The sequence below is a fragment of the Pterocles gutturalis genome, unplaced genomic scaffold (assembly GCF_000699245.1).
Source record: "Pterocles gutturalis isolate BGI_N339 unplaced genomic scaffold, ASM69924v1 scaffold44401, whole genome shotgun sequence".
Taxonomy (NCBI): Eukaryota; Metazoa; Chordata; class Aves; order Pterocliformes; family Pteroclidae; genus Pterocles; species Pterocles gutturalis.
In genome coordinates, this window is record NW_010102080.1 from 2,642 (window position 1) to 13,865 (window position 11,224).

Genomic DNA, 11,224 nt, shown 5'->3' on the forward strand with positions numbered 1-11,224 from the left:
ATTTCCCTCTCAGAGAAACGAGACCGTAACTAGTTTCTAATAAAGATTGGTTTGTTACTTTAGAGTTTGAGGACCCAGAAATGTTTTTTAGAGAGTTTTATTGTGAGTCATGTAAGAGCTGGATTAGTTCTGGAGAAGATCCTGCTGGGGACAGCTCTGCACTGATTACAGTAAATTGTTGTGTTGCTGCCTGTCGTCATTCTGGGTTTTGCCCCTTGCCTACGACTGGCCGTTGGTCTCTTCCTTCTTTGCTCTGCTTTCGCGTTACCTCCTCAAATTCCTTACCCTTTTTGTGTGGAACTCTGCTAGAAAAGGGAGTTACTAAAGCGAGCTCCTTGTGCCTGCATTAGCCTCTCGGAAGCAAATCTTACCTACTTTGGTTTGCAGCTGGGAAGTAGAGATCATTGAGCTGTTAGAGATGTTAGTGTACAGAATTCCTGGTGCTCTGGGAATTCACACCACATGCTTTTGGGATGATGTCTGATGAAGTAGCTCTTCAGTAGCAAATCACATCTGACGTGGGCTTTCAGATATTTTTTTTTTTTTCTTTGTGAATGTTTTCAGGCGGGAGCTACTTCCATGTGGGCTTCCTGCTGTGGCTTGCTGAATGAAGTGATGGGTACTGGAGCTGTCCGTGGCCAGCAGGCTGGCTTTGGGGGAGGTGCTGGCCCATTCAGATTTGCACCCAACACAGACTTCTCGGCATATCCATCTCCAGCTGCGGCGGGCGCTAACATAGTTTGCAAAGCCTGTGGACTTTCCTTTTCAGTTTTTAGGAAAAAAGTGAGTATATTTCCTACTACATAGTATTTTTACTCATTAATCTGTAGGCGTAGTGGGAGGTGAATGGGTATTTTCTCTTAGCTAAGGAGACCCGAGGCAGGTAGCCAGGGAAGGAGTAAGTGCCTTATTCTGAGGTCACAGGAAATTAACGCCAGACAGGATTAGAAGTTAAGAGGTCTGATGTTCATTAATCGGTGACACATTGGATCTGGTCTGAGCTAAAAAAATGAGTGGATTCTAATTTGTAAGATAGGTGTTTTAGCTTCAGAATCTTAAACATTAAAACAAATCTGGTTTTGAAGATGATGCCAAACATAGTGGTTAAGTACTGGAGTGAACAAACTGGGTGATGGAAGAGCTAAAAACTCGCAATGTAGTATCACAGCTTCTTTCTGTGAAATACTTGTGTGATTGGTTTAGTTCTGTTAAATGCTGTTGAGCTCCAACAACCTCTTGCTTCATTTGGAGGCAGGTTGGTGGGTTAATGCAGAAAAATAAAATCAAGATCATTAAGATTATTTCTATGTATCGTGACTCTCCAGCATAATGATCTTGTCCACCCAGTGACCTAATTCTCTGCAGCTCTTTTAGATAAATATGAAAGCTTACTCTTCAGTTCGTGTGTTCAGTTTTCCCCTTCCTATGTGTCCTGTTGTTTGCAGGGCAAACACTTTGTTGAATTGAGCATTGTGCAGGGACATTTTCTGAAGGTAATATTAATTTGCTAAAATTCTAAAAAACTTGGAAGAGTATGGATTTGTTCACAGAGGATGAGATGACAATTTAAAATTGCTGCTGAAAGCCTTGTCTATTTGAGCTTTTGTTTATTGCAGTGAGTCTTTTGAGCAAAGCTTTCTTCAGAAGTGACATATGGGGAGTATTTACCTGCCATGTGATTAATCACATTTAAGGGCTACTTCAAATTCTTTGAATCAATGGAAGAAGAAGTCTGTTCTTAAAAATTTGGGGATTATACTGGTGGGTTTTTTTTACACATGAGAAAAGAGCAGTGATACTTAGTATATTGAAAAATATTTTAACATACCATAAAGTGGACTGGCTTTCAAGTTCATTTATTGTCTAAACTACAACTTGAATACTTTATTCATTTGTTTATTCACAGTTGTTTTTCACTGAAACCTGAAATCAGCTTACAGTAGTGCTACAGAAGCAGCACACTGCCTTGGAACACCTGCAAAACTACTTGACAGGGCAGTTTTCTAGACTTAAATCCTAAACACGATAAATTTCAAAAGTGACGACTAAGGCACTAACAGTAGATGACACAGCCTGGAGAAGGAGAGAGCAGGGTCTAGCTCTGTTTTCTGTGACGTACAGCTGAATGGTTATTTTCTCTTTCCACTTAGCACGTGTGTTGTGACTGCAAGAAGGATTTTTGCTCAGTTTGTTCAGTGTTGCAAGAGAATCTCAGAAGATGTTCCACTTGTCACTTGCTGCAAGAAACAGCCTTTCAGCGACCTCAGTTAATGCGATTGAAAGTGAAGGATCTGCGTCAGTATCTGCTTCTCAGAAACATACCAACAGATACTTGCAGGGAGAAAGAAGACTTGGTGGATCTCGTGCTGTGCCATCACGGATTAGGTGCGGCGGAGGACATGGACGCTAGTAGCTTGCATTCCTCACGGTCACAGACTTCGGGGTTTTTTACTCGTCCATTTTCTATGTCTGTATCAGTGTCGTCTCAAGGAGAACACGCAAACAGGAGGGGAAGCACGGGAAATGGAACACCTTTACGGGTACAATAATTAATGTGTGGTTTATGGTATAGCATAGCTTTTTTTTTTTAAATAGGTATGCATCGCCTTAAAATAAAATACCAATTGGGACAGTTCTGGGTGGCAGGAAAAATGCCTTTTGTATCTCTCACCTGAAAACAGAAGGTCACTAGGTAAGATTACTAGTTTAGAGGATAGAAGTGACTTAAATCAGTAACAATTAGTAGCAATTGAAACTTCATCTCGTTGTCAGCTGTGATCAGTTTGGTACACAGGAAAATATTTTAGAAGGGATAATTTGTTTTTGTCCTGATGAATTTCATTTTGTACACAGGGACAAACGGAAACATCTTCTATAAATGAAGAAGAAGAAAGTGCAGAAGAGCAGGTGAGACATGAACTATCCAAATAGTGAGTTTCTGGTGTGTGACACCATAATGTGTTCAGCTCTCTGTCAATATTTACTGTCACACTCTAGTTCTTTCAGAATTAGCTGTGTTTAGCAAGGCATATCTGCAAATACTTGCTTTAAAAAAGAATAAAACTCTACCCAAGTTGCTGCAGCTTTATGTAGCACCAAATCTGGTGCTCTGAACTTACTGGGACAATTAAGAACATACAGTTGATGTATTTCAGACCCCTGGATTGTCCAGAAAGCGAGTGAGGGCATCTTTGTCCGATATTTCAAGTCTGGAAGACATTGAAGGGTTGAGTGTTCGGCAGCTGAAGGAAATACTTGCGTGTAATTTTGTCAACTACTCAGGATGCTGTGAAAAATGGGAACTTGTGGAAAAAGTGAGCAGACTATTCAGAGAGAGTGAAGAAAACCACAAGACACGTATGTTTTTATTTAATTCTCACTTTCTTAAGGCTACTTATTTTATGGTTTACAGTAGCTGCTTCTGCCGACAGGAGGACTTGGATCTGACTCGGTGTGCTCAGCTGGAACAACTGGGAAGTGGGTTTTAACAGCTCGAGCTGCATCTAGAGTAGTTGAATGTGGCTCTAGTGAGTAAATGAAGCTTTCCAGGATTGTGCTGGGTTTTTTGACACTTTTCTCCAAAGGTCAGAGAGCTCAGCTTTCATGGTGAAGGTAAAATTGCGCAACTGAGAACCAGTTCCTCAGAGAACATGAAACTTGGCACTTCTACCTCCTTTCTTAGGTTTCACAGGGCATTATCATGAGAGGTTCTCAAAAGCTGACAGCAGACCACAGCCACTCAGGTCTTTTACTGCAGTACAGAATTAAAAGCTGCAGTGGCCAAAGTCCAGGTTCAGGTGGTTTGGTGTCAGTCCGTGTTTTCATGATAAAGGGGCTCTGTGCCTGCAGCTCAGTGACTCGTGTTCTTCTGTTCCTCAACAATTGGAGCCTTTCACTTGTGTGATTGTAGTGGAGCCACAGACTGATTCCTGCTCACAGAGCACAGTCTGAGGAGAACTTTTTCCTGTCGTTACCAGCTTGAAAAGTGCCTGCCTGGCTCCTCAGTCCTGCATCCAGCAGCCAGGCTGCAGAGAACAGGGGACCGTGGTGACTGGAAAACTTAATAGCCCTGGGCCAGTGCACAGCGTGATGGTGACTGTGGTAATCGGGTGTGAAATAATCACCTGATTGGGGTGGAGAAGGATTGTGAAGGTGAGGGACTGTTAGTGTCAAAACATGGCTTACGTGAGACCCTCAGTTTGGTCATAGACTAGAATTGAAAACCTGTCAAAATCAAGCTTTAAACTAAGGATTTTTATTTTTTTTTCCATGGCCTGACAAACATTGTGTTATTGATAAGGGCTGTTGTCTATTTGCAATGAGACGTGACGGGTTTTGTTCAGTTCTGCCATCTTTACAGCCTACTTACGGCTTCCAATTCTTAGTCTGCTTTATTATTATTGTGTTTAATCTTCTGAGGAAAGCGTTCTGCCAAACGAAGTAAGCTCAGAGATGGAAAACCAACATGCTCTGAATTTTAATCCAGCACCTTATTTCACCGTTGTCATGTTCTGAATTGAAAATGGTCTTTGAGTTTAAAGAATAAAGCCAAATATTGGATGTTCACTTAGGGGCTTTCTAGTTCTCGTTTCTTTGGGTTTTTTGAAGGAATTCTTAGCTGTGGGTTAGAAAAACTACTGTGAAGGTGGATCAGCACCACTTGACGATCAATTACCTGTGTATTTGAGCGCTTGCCTGGGCTAGAACTGAACTGGTTTTCCAGGGCCTGAATGCCTGACCTCCCTCTCATTGTGTTTCAGAGGGTGAGAAGATGCAGCTGAACGACAACGACGACAACCTGTGTCGGATCTGCATGGACGCCGTGATCGACTGTGTCCTGCTGGAGTGCGGCCACATGGTCACTTGCACCAAGTGCGGCAAGAGGATGAGCGAGTGCCCCATCTGCCGACAGTACGTCGTACGGGCCGTGCACGTCTTCAAGTCTTAAGCCAAGACCAAAAATGGATTTTATAGTCGCCCTTCCAGGAGTGCTGCAGGCAGGAGTGATAAAAGGTGGGGCGCTTTTTACTTCTCAATAAACACAGCATTTTGAACATTGGGATCTAGAGGTTTGTGAAACATTTTTCTACAGCATCCTCATCCTGCAGTTGGGCAGTACGATACGATGCCTGTGTGTACAGTAATAGCGCTGCCTGGCTTACCTTCTAAACACACAAACTCTTCGAGTCAAACTGTTTACAGCAGTTCTTGCTCTCTTCTGAAGAATATCGCCCCAAATTACTGCGTTCGGTACTCAGCACGTGGTCAGAGAACACCGCTGCTTGACCGTATTAGCGTGTTACGTTGCCTAGTGCATTAGAAGGAATATATCTGTTGAATATTCAGCTTTTATGCAACTGTAGAATGTAACTGTTCCAACACTGTCCCTGCAACAGTGTTAACAGTATAAAATACGACTGTAGACGCACTGCCATTAACTGTCCCTGCGCAGAAGCCCTTACGCAATCTATTTTATGCCGATTGCTTTGTTTAGAATGTCTGTTGTTACACATCTGCTGTCTCGGCCATTCTTTGTTAAGGGACAGGAAGCTCTGTCACTTCACAGGGCTCTGCCCTGCGGTGTCCAAATACCATCACCAAGTGGGTTTTAGTTTAGGAATAAGATTTTTTTTAAAAGGGTATAGTAACCCATATGATTGTGGTCCACTCCTGCCTATTGTAATTACTGATCTTACCTGTCATGATTGTACTCCATGTGCCGAGAACCTGAGGTAACTGTGAATACTGATCAGGGTCATAAATGACTTGCTGCTAACCTGTGGAATGTACAGTGTTGCTAACCTTAACCAGGGAGGGGTTTAGTACGGATAAGGGAAAGGAAGTGTGGTATTTGTTTAAAACCTCACATCTGGAGACTTGTACCCAAGGCCGCGGCACTATTAACCACCCTTCCCCATGGCTGCTGAGGGCCCTGTGCTGCTGTCAGCCCTGGGCCCCACTTCCAGCTGGGCTTTGTGCCAGCAGGAGGGGTACGGGTCCTTGTGGAGCAAGAATTTTACCAGATCTGGTAGGATATCTGTGACAGGACGGGGGGGAAGAGAGGGGCAGGAAAAGCTCTTTTTCTGGGGACAGGCGGCCTGCAGACAAGCATGACCAGGACAAGTGTCCAAGGAAGTTCACTGTACATAAAAGTGAGGGAGGAACGAGTCGGTCCTGGCTGTTGTCCTTTAAGCAGGTTGAGGAAGGAAGCTACAGTTTCTCTTTTTAACTGTCCCCATGCTCCTGAAGGGATGGAGACAGGGACATGCTCTGCCTCAGTGGTAGCACCCCAGAACTCTGACCTCTGCGACACTGTCCTTCATGTGAAGAATGAAGCTGGCTTGAAAAAGAGAAAGAGGCTCCTCCTCAAAATAAAACACACAGCTTACAGACACTGCTGGTTATTTTTCAGAAGGGAGCAAACCTCTCAATGGCTTTATTTTTTAGAAGTAACTTTTTAATCGTACTTAATTCCTGGCGTCTCTGTTCAGTGGGTGAGCTAATGAAGAAAAACATACCCTGGATGTTATTTCCGTGCTGATCATTAGCCACACAAGCTTAATAAAGATTTGTGATGGGCTCGCTCAGCCTCTGTCTCTTTTCTTTACCAGCTCAGGGAGGGGCTGGTTACTCAGCTCAAGCTTTACCCACCTGTAACACCACCCACAGCCCCCCCCACCCCTAAACAACCCGGCATTGGAACAAACCTGCAGAGCCAGCACCTGTTTTTGTACAATTGTTTATACAAATTCAACAAAGGTAAAACTGCATCAGGAAGGTCTACGAAAACAACACCGTACAACAATGGCACTTATGAATGCAGAATTTTACAATCAGGAAATAACCATGTTATAAACCTTAAATGAGAACTCAACTCACACTTCAAAGAAAGAGAGACTACGTTTGACCATTTATTCTACGGCTGGACTCACTGTATAAATTAATTTTATATTGAGTACAAGAGCTCATGCTACAGAGTGAAACCCTCCTATGTGCAAAAGCTGAAATTGGAATTTTTTTAAAATTTTGAGAAAAAGGTGATTTCTATACAGATAAAACTTGGCAAAGTGTTTTACTTCAACTATAATTTACACCTTATTTCCACAACATGCTTATGTCACTTCTGAAGTATACAAAGCAGGATATAAACTTCCATTAAAACATGCTTGAAGTTGAAAGTATTAACCTACTTTTCCTGACCTGGGCACGTTTGTAGATAGATACTGTCTACGAAGTATAGGTTAAGTTCTCGCCTACCATAAGTAAAGATAAAAATTGGCAATCAAAACTGAAACACTGGTAATGCATTCAAACATTGCATAAATAATTTTTAAACAATTTTTGTACAAAAATAGTTCTGCATAATGTAAGATGTAACAAAACAAAACATGTTAAGAAGGCAGAAATGCAGTGCGTGGTCCACTTAATGACACCAACTGTTTTGTTGTTGTTGTTAAGAAATGAAAAGCAGAAATCAAATTTACACTACCAAGCACATGCTGTGGTACTTTAAATAACAGTATTTCTTGGAGATCAGTCGTCTTCCGGGTGTGAACAATTATCACCAGTAACAGTCGCCTTATGAATTTGCATAAGAGCCAGTGCAGGACATCCCAGGTAGACTGAATTAGTGGCACAAGTTGAAATTCTTAACATGGGTAGTTTCACGTTCTTCTCTCCTCAACAAGAGTTGTAAAATCCGATCGCGGTATTTTCCAATATTCCAAGTTCCCAATTGAAAATAAAATCCCTACGTGTTCTTAGTCCCTGCCCCCCTCGCCCCAGTATTTACATGTGTCCTTTAACTAACTCAGTTTTTGCAGAAGTTTTTCTTCCACTTGCCCAAACTGAACACTTACGGACATTTCTGCGATGAACTGCTCGCAGCCTTCTTTTGTCACTTGCTTGCAGTACCTCAGGTCGATCTGGCAGATGTTTCCACAACGTTTGAAGTAGGACAGGCACTGGTCAGTCACCTTATTGCAGTCTGCCAGGAAAAAAACACACAAAGAGGGAGACATTTAACAGTGTGTCTCTGTTTGTTCTCCTGCACGAGTATGGTTCATCCCAACCACGGTAAGTCCTTTTTGCCCCTCCTGTGCTATGCTGACAGCGAAATGCAGCCACAGCCCCACTGCCACGCTCTGGTCCCTGTGAGTCTGCTGCGGAACCGAGGAGATAAAGCCAAGCACGCCAGATGTGCAGCACTGGAAAATCCCCCGCAGAGGACGAGCAGGTACCACACACGGCTCCTCGGCAGGAGGCAGCGGTCCCGGCAGCTGGTGAGGGCCAGGGAAAGGCTGAGCGGCCGCGGGGTTATTTACACGGGCAGCACATCCGGCTGCTCCCAGGGAGTCCTGGGGGAAGGGCCCCAGCTCTTCCCCTGTCCCCGTGTCAAACCGCTCCCCCTGATGAGGGCTTCACGCCAACGGGCATCTCCACCCCCTTTCCCCGCGCTGGTGTTGCTTACCTGATAAATTAATTTCCGTTAATGAATCCCGCGTGGTGGTTCCGACCGCGGTCAGCAGGTTAATAGACTGATCTGTCACGTGGTTACAGTAACTGAGATTGAGTTTGGAGAGCAGAGGCATGTGCCTTATGATCAGCCGCAAAGAAGCATCTGTGATATCCAGCCCGGCCAAACGCAGCTCAACGATGTTCCGTAGTTTGCTCCGGTTGTCGATCTGACCTGGAAAGCAGAGGCAGCAGGTCACACTCACAAATCGCACCCCGTGTTGCAAACATCCGCAGATCTATACGAAATGCACTGTGACACACAACACTGCTGCCCTACGTCAACTTCAGACGCTTTTGCCTGTCTGGAGCTTTGGAGGGGACATCAGCAGGAATATTTTTGGAACAGGCACGTGGACAAAAGCCACCTCCTGATTTCAAAACAAAAGGGATGAACGTAACTGCAGGGGCCCAGCGGAATTACACGTCGGGAATAAGCAGTAGGCTGTGCAGTGCATGCCAGAAAGCAGATCTGATTTGCTCAAAATTTCACCTGAGCTGATATCCGGGCGAATGTGGCATGACCCACAGAACTGCTCCTTCCCTGAACTGGAAGAAAGTGTTTCCATACTCTCTAAAGTACACCCGTTGCAGCCTGAAGAGAAGAAAGTCAGACAGAAAACCAGCACAGTGGCTCAGACGACTGTTCAGCAGCCAGAGAACATCCCTCGTTACCCAGGGGCTTCCAGCGAGGAGGCGTTGCCAGTCACTACCTCTGAACCCCTCACACGCCAGCAAAGCCCAGAACCCGCCGGCACTAGCTGTGGGGGCTTCTGCCTGGATCCTCCGAGGGGGACTAGCAGCAGAACATGCCCCAGAGCGGCTGGGACAGTCTCCCGCATGCTCCTCGCCGTTACCTGGCCGGTTATCTGTGGGCGGCGACAAGAGGTCTCTCATTTGTGCGTCTTTCAGTCCTTCTGCCCACTGCACGTCCAGAGTTCGGAGTAAAGGACAACTGGAACTACAAAGTGCCGACACCGCTATCCACGAGCACCCTGATAACAGCAGGTCTCGGAGACCTGCAGATACAGAAGAGGTTGGAGCATGTGGTGTACCCAGAAAGACCTCCGCAGCGATCTCTACAGCGCACACAGGCTGGGTGAAGCCTGGTGCTGCTCTGATGAACAGTCCAGGGTGAGCAGGGGCCTCATAAACCTCCTCCTGCCCAGCTCTGCATCCCTCCCACCACCTGGATTCTTCATCCCTGCGCTCATCACGGCAGCACAGGCGCTTCCCACAGCAACATGACCCGTTGACGTCAAGCAGTCACACTAGAACTGATTTTTGGGCCCATTTTAACCCACCGCTGCTTCATTCCCACGTATCTACCTCCTCTCCTGGGACACCCGGATCCCTGTGGTCCCAGAGGTTGCAGTTTAGACACAAAGGGGTTTGCTCCATTCAGTGAAGTGGTCAGGAAACATCACTCACCTGGCAGTCTGTTGATAAGCCAACTCAGCTGCTTTTTAGAGATATTTGTCCAGCTAAGGTCAAGGGTTACAGGCTGTCTCCTAATAATGCCACTAAGCATAAGTGGAGTGATGGATTTACAATGGTTTAAATCTATTTTGGTCCATAATCTTTTGTCACAGCACCTACCCAAAAAGAAAAAAGCCAACAGCACTTAATTTGGCACTTGTTTTGGATTTCTGCAAGATTTTAAAAGATGTCATTAAACAGCAGGGAAAACGACAGCATTTAACTGAAAACAGCAAAAATAAGACTGAGCAATGCTAAGAAAAGCCCAACACCACACCATGGTACGCAGGTTTAAGTTCCTCCATCAAATATACCATGCAATAAAGCCCAGAACTACTTCCACAGAATCACAAGCATCGACAACTTTGGATCCCAGCACTTCCTAAAATCCATTTTCTAGCCTCAAGACAAGCCACATCTTTCTCACCTTTTGAATGTAAAGACGAGTTTTAAGTATTCCTGTCCTGACTTTCCCTGTGCTCGCCAGGGAATTTTGTAGAACAGATCCCTCCCTCCCCATTCCATGTTTGTGTCATTCCTGACTACATGGCTCACGCGTTTTGACACTCTCTATGGTTCTCTAAAGGCAACCAGCAGGAAGCCCCAAGCAGTGTGTGATTCTGCATTTTCTCATTTTGCCACTAGAAAAGACTGGGCTGAAGTGAAAAAGGCATTTCCCAGCTTTCTGTGACACCATGCGGCCCACGGAGGAGGCACTCCACGCACATCTTGCACTGAATTATCAACCTCTCAACCTTTCTGTCATTTACCCCGTTTGTTACTAGACTGCGCTAGGAAATCGTCTCCGTTACAACCTGCCCATCTGCGTGCACATCGCAGCTGAAGCCGAGATGACAGCCAGTAAGTGACTTTACTGCAAGCTCAGTGAAACACAGAAATCTGTCCAGCAATGCCTCCCGCGGCCGCACAGTCGCCCGCTGCGGCAATGCTCGCACCCTGCTACCCCGGGCACTGAACGGACACGCTGTGAAAGGATTCCTCCATCAGCTCTGCCGGCAGAGAACAGGAACGGGATCGCTCCTCGGGTCCCCTCTACGGGGAAACAATCAGCACAGACCTTCCGAGCACACCGGGGGCATGGGGAGATCCTTGCTGTATCTCAGGAAATATTTAATAGCTGAACTGAACAAACGGTGGCGTTAGCAGCCAGCGAGTCCTGGGGGCAGGGTGACACCACGACGCAGCGGGACCCAGACTGGCTGGTCCAGCA

General features: G+C 45.4%; 2 protein-coding genes across 2 annotated transcripts in view; one reads left to right on the top strand and one right to left on the bottom strand.

Annotated features, from left to right (window-relative positions):
• The first annotated feature begins 568 nt into the window (after nucleotides 1-568).
• Nucleotides 569-4,988, top strand: RNF34 (ring finger protein 34, E3 ubiquitin protein ligase). The gene is made up of 5 exons (XM_010085201.1): nucleotides 569-783; nucleotides 2,151-2,540; nucleotides 2,854-2,907; nucleotides 3,156-3,357; nucleotides 4,761-4,988. The coding sequence occupies exons 1-5, from the start codon at nucleotides 580-582 to the stop codon at nucleotides 4,946-4,948; spliced, it is 1,038 nt and encodes a 345-aa protein (XP_010083503.1). The 5' UTR covers nucleotides 569-579; the 3' UTR covers nucleotides 4,949-4,988.
• Nucleotides 4,989-7,004: 2,016 nt separating this feature from the next.
• The window catches only part of KDM2B (lysine (K)-specific demethylase 2B), a 17,189-nt gene continuing 12,969 nt past the window's right edge, over nucleotides 7,005-11,224 (bottom strand). Inside the window, exons 6-10 of the mRNA XM_010085212.1 lie at nucleotides 9,946-10,109; nucleotides 9,372-9,533; nucleotides 9,008-9,109; nucleotides 8,471-8,689; nucleotides 7,005-7,987 (exon numbers count right to left, since the gene is read on the bottom strand). Coding sequence (XP_010083514.1) covers nucleotides 7,806-7,987; nucleotides 8,471-8,689; nucleotides 9,008-9,109; nucleotides 9,372-9,533; nucleotides 9,946-10,109 — 829 coding nt within the window. The 3' untranslated portion in view covers nucleotides 7,005-7,805. The remainder of the gene's footprint in view (nucleotides 7,988-8,470; nucleotides 8,690-9,007; nucleotides 9,110-9,371; nucleotides 9,534-9,945; nucleotides 10,110-11,224) is intronic.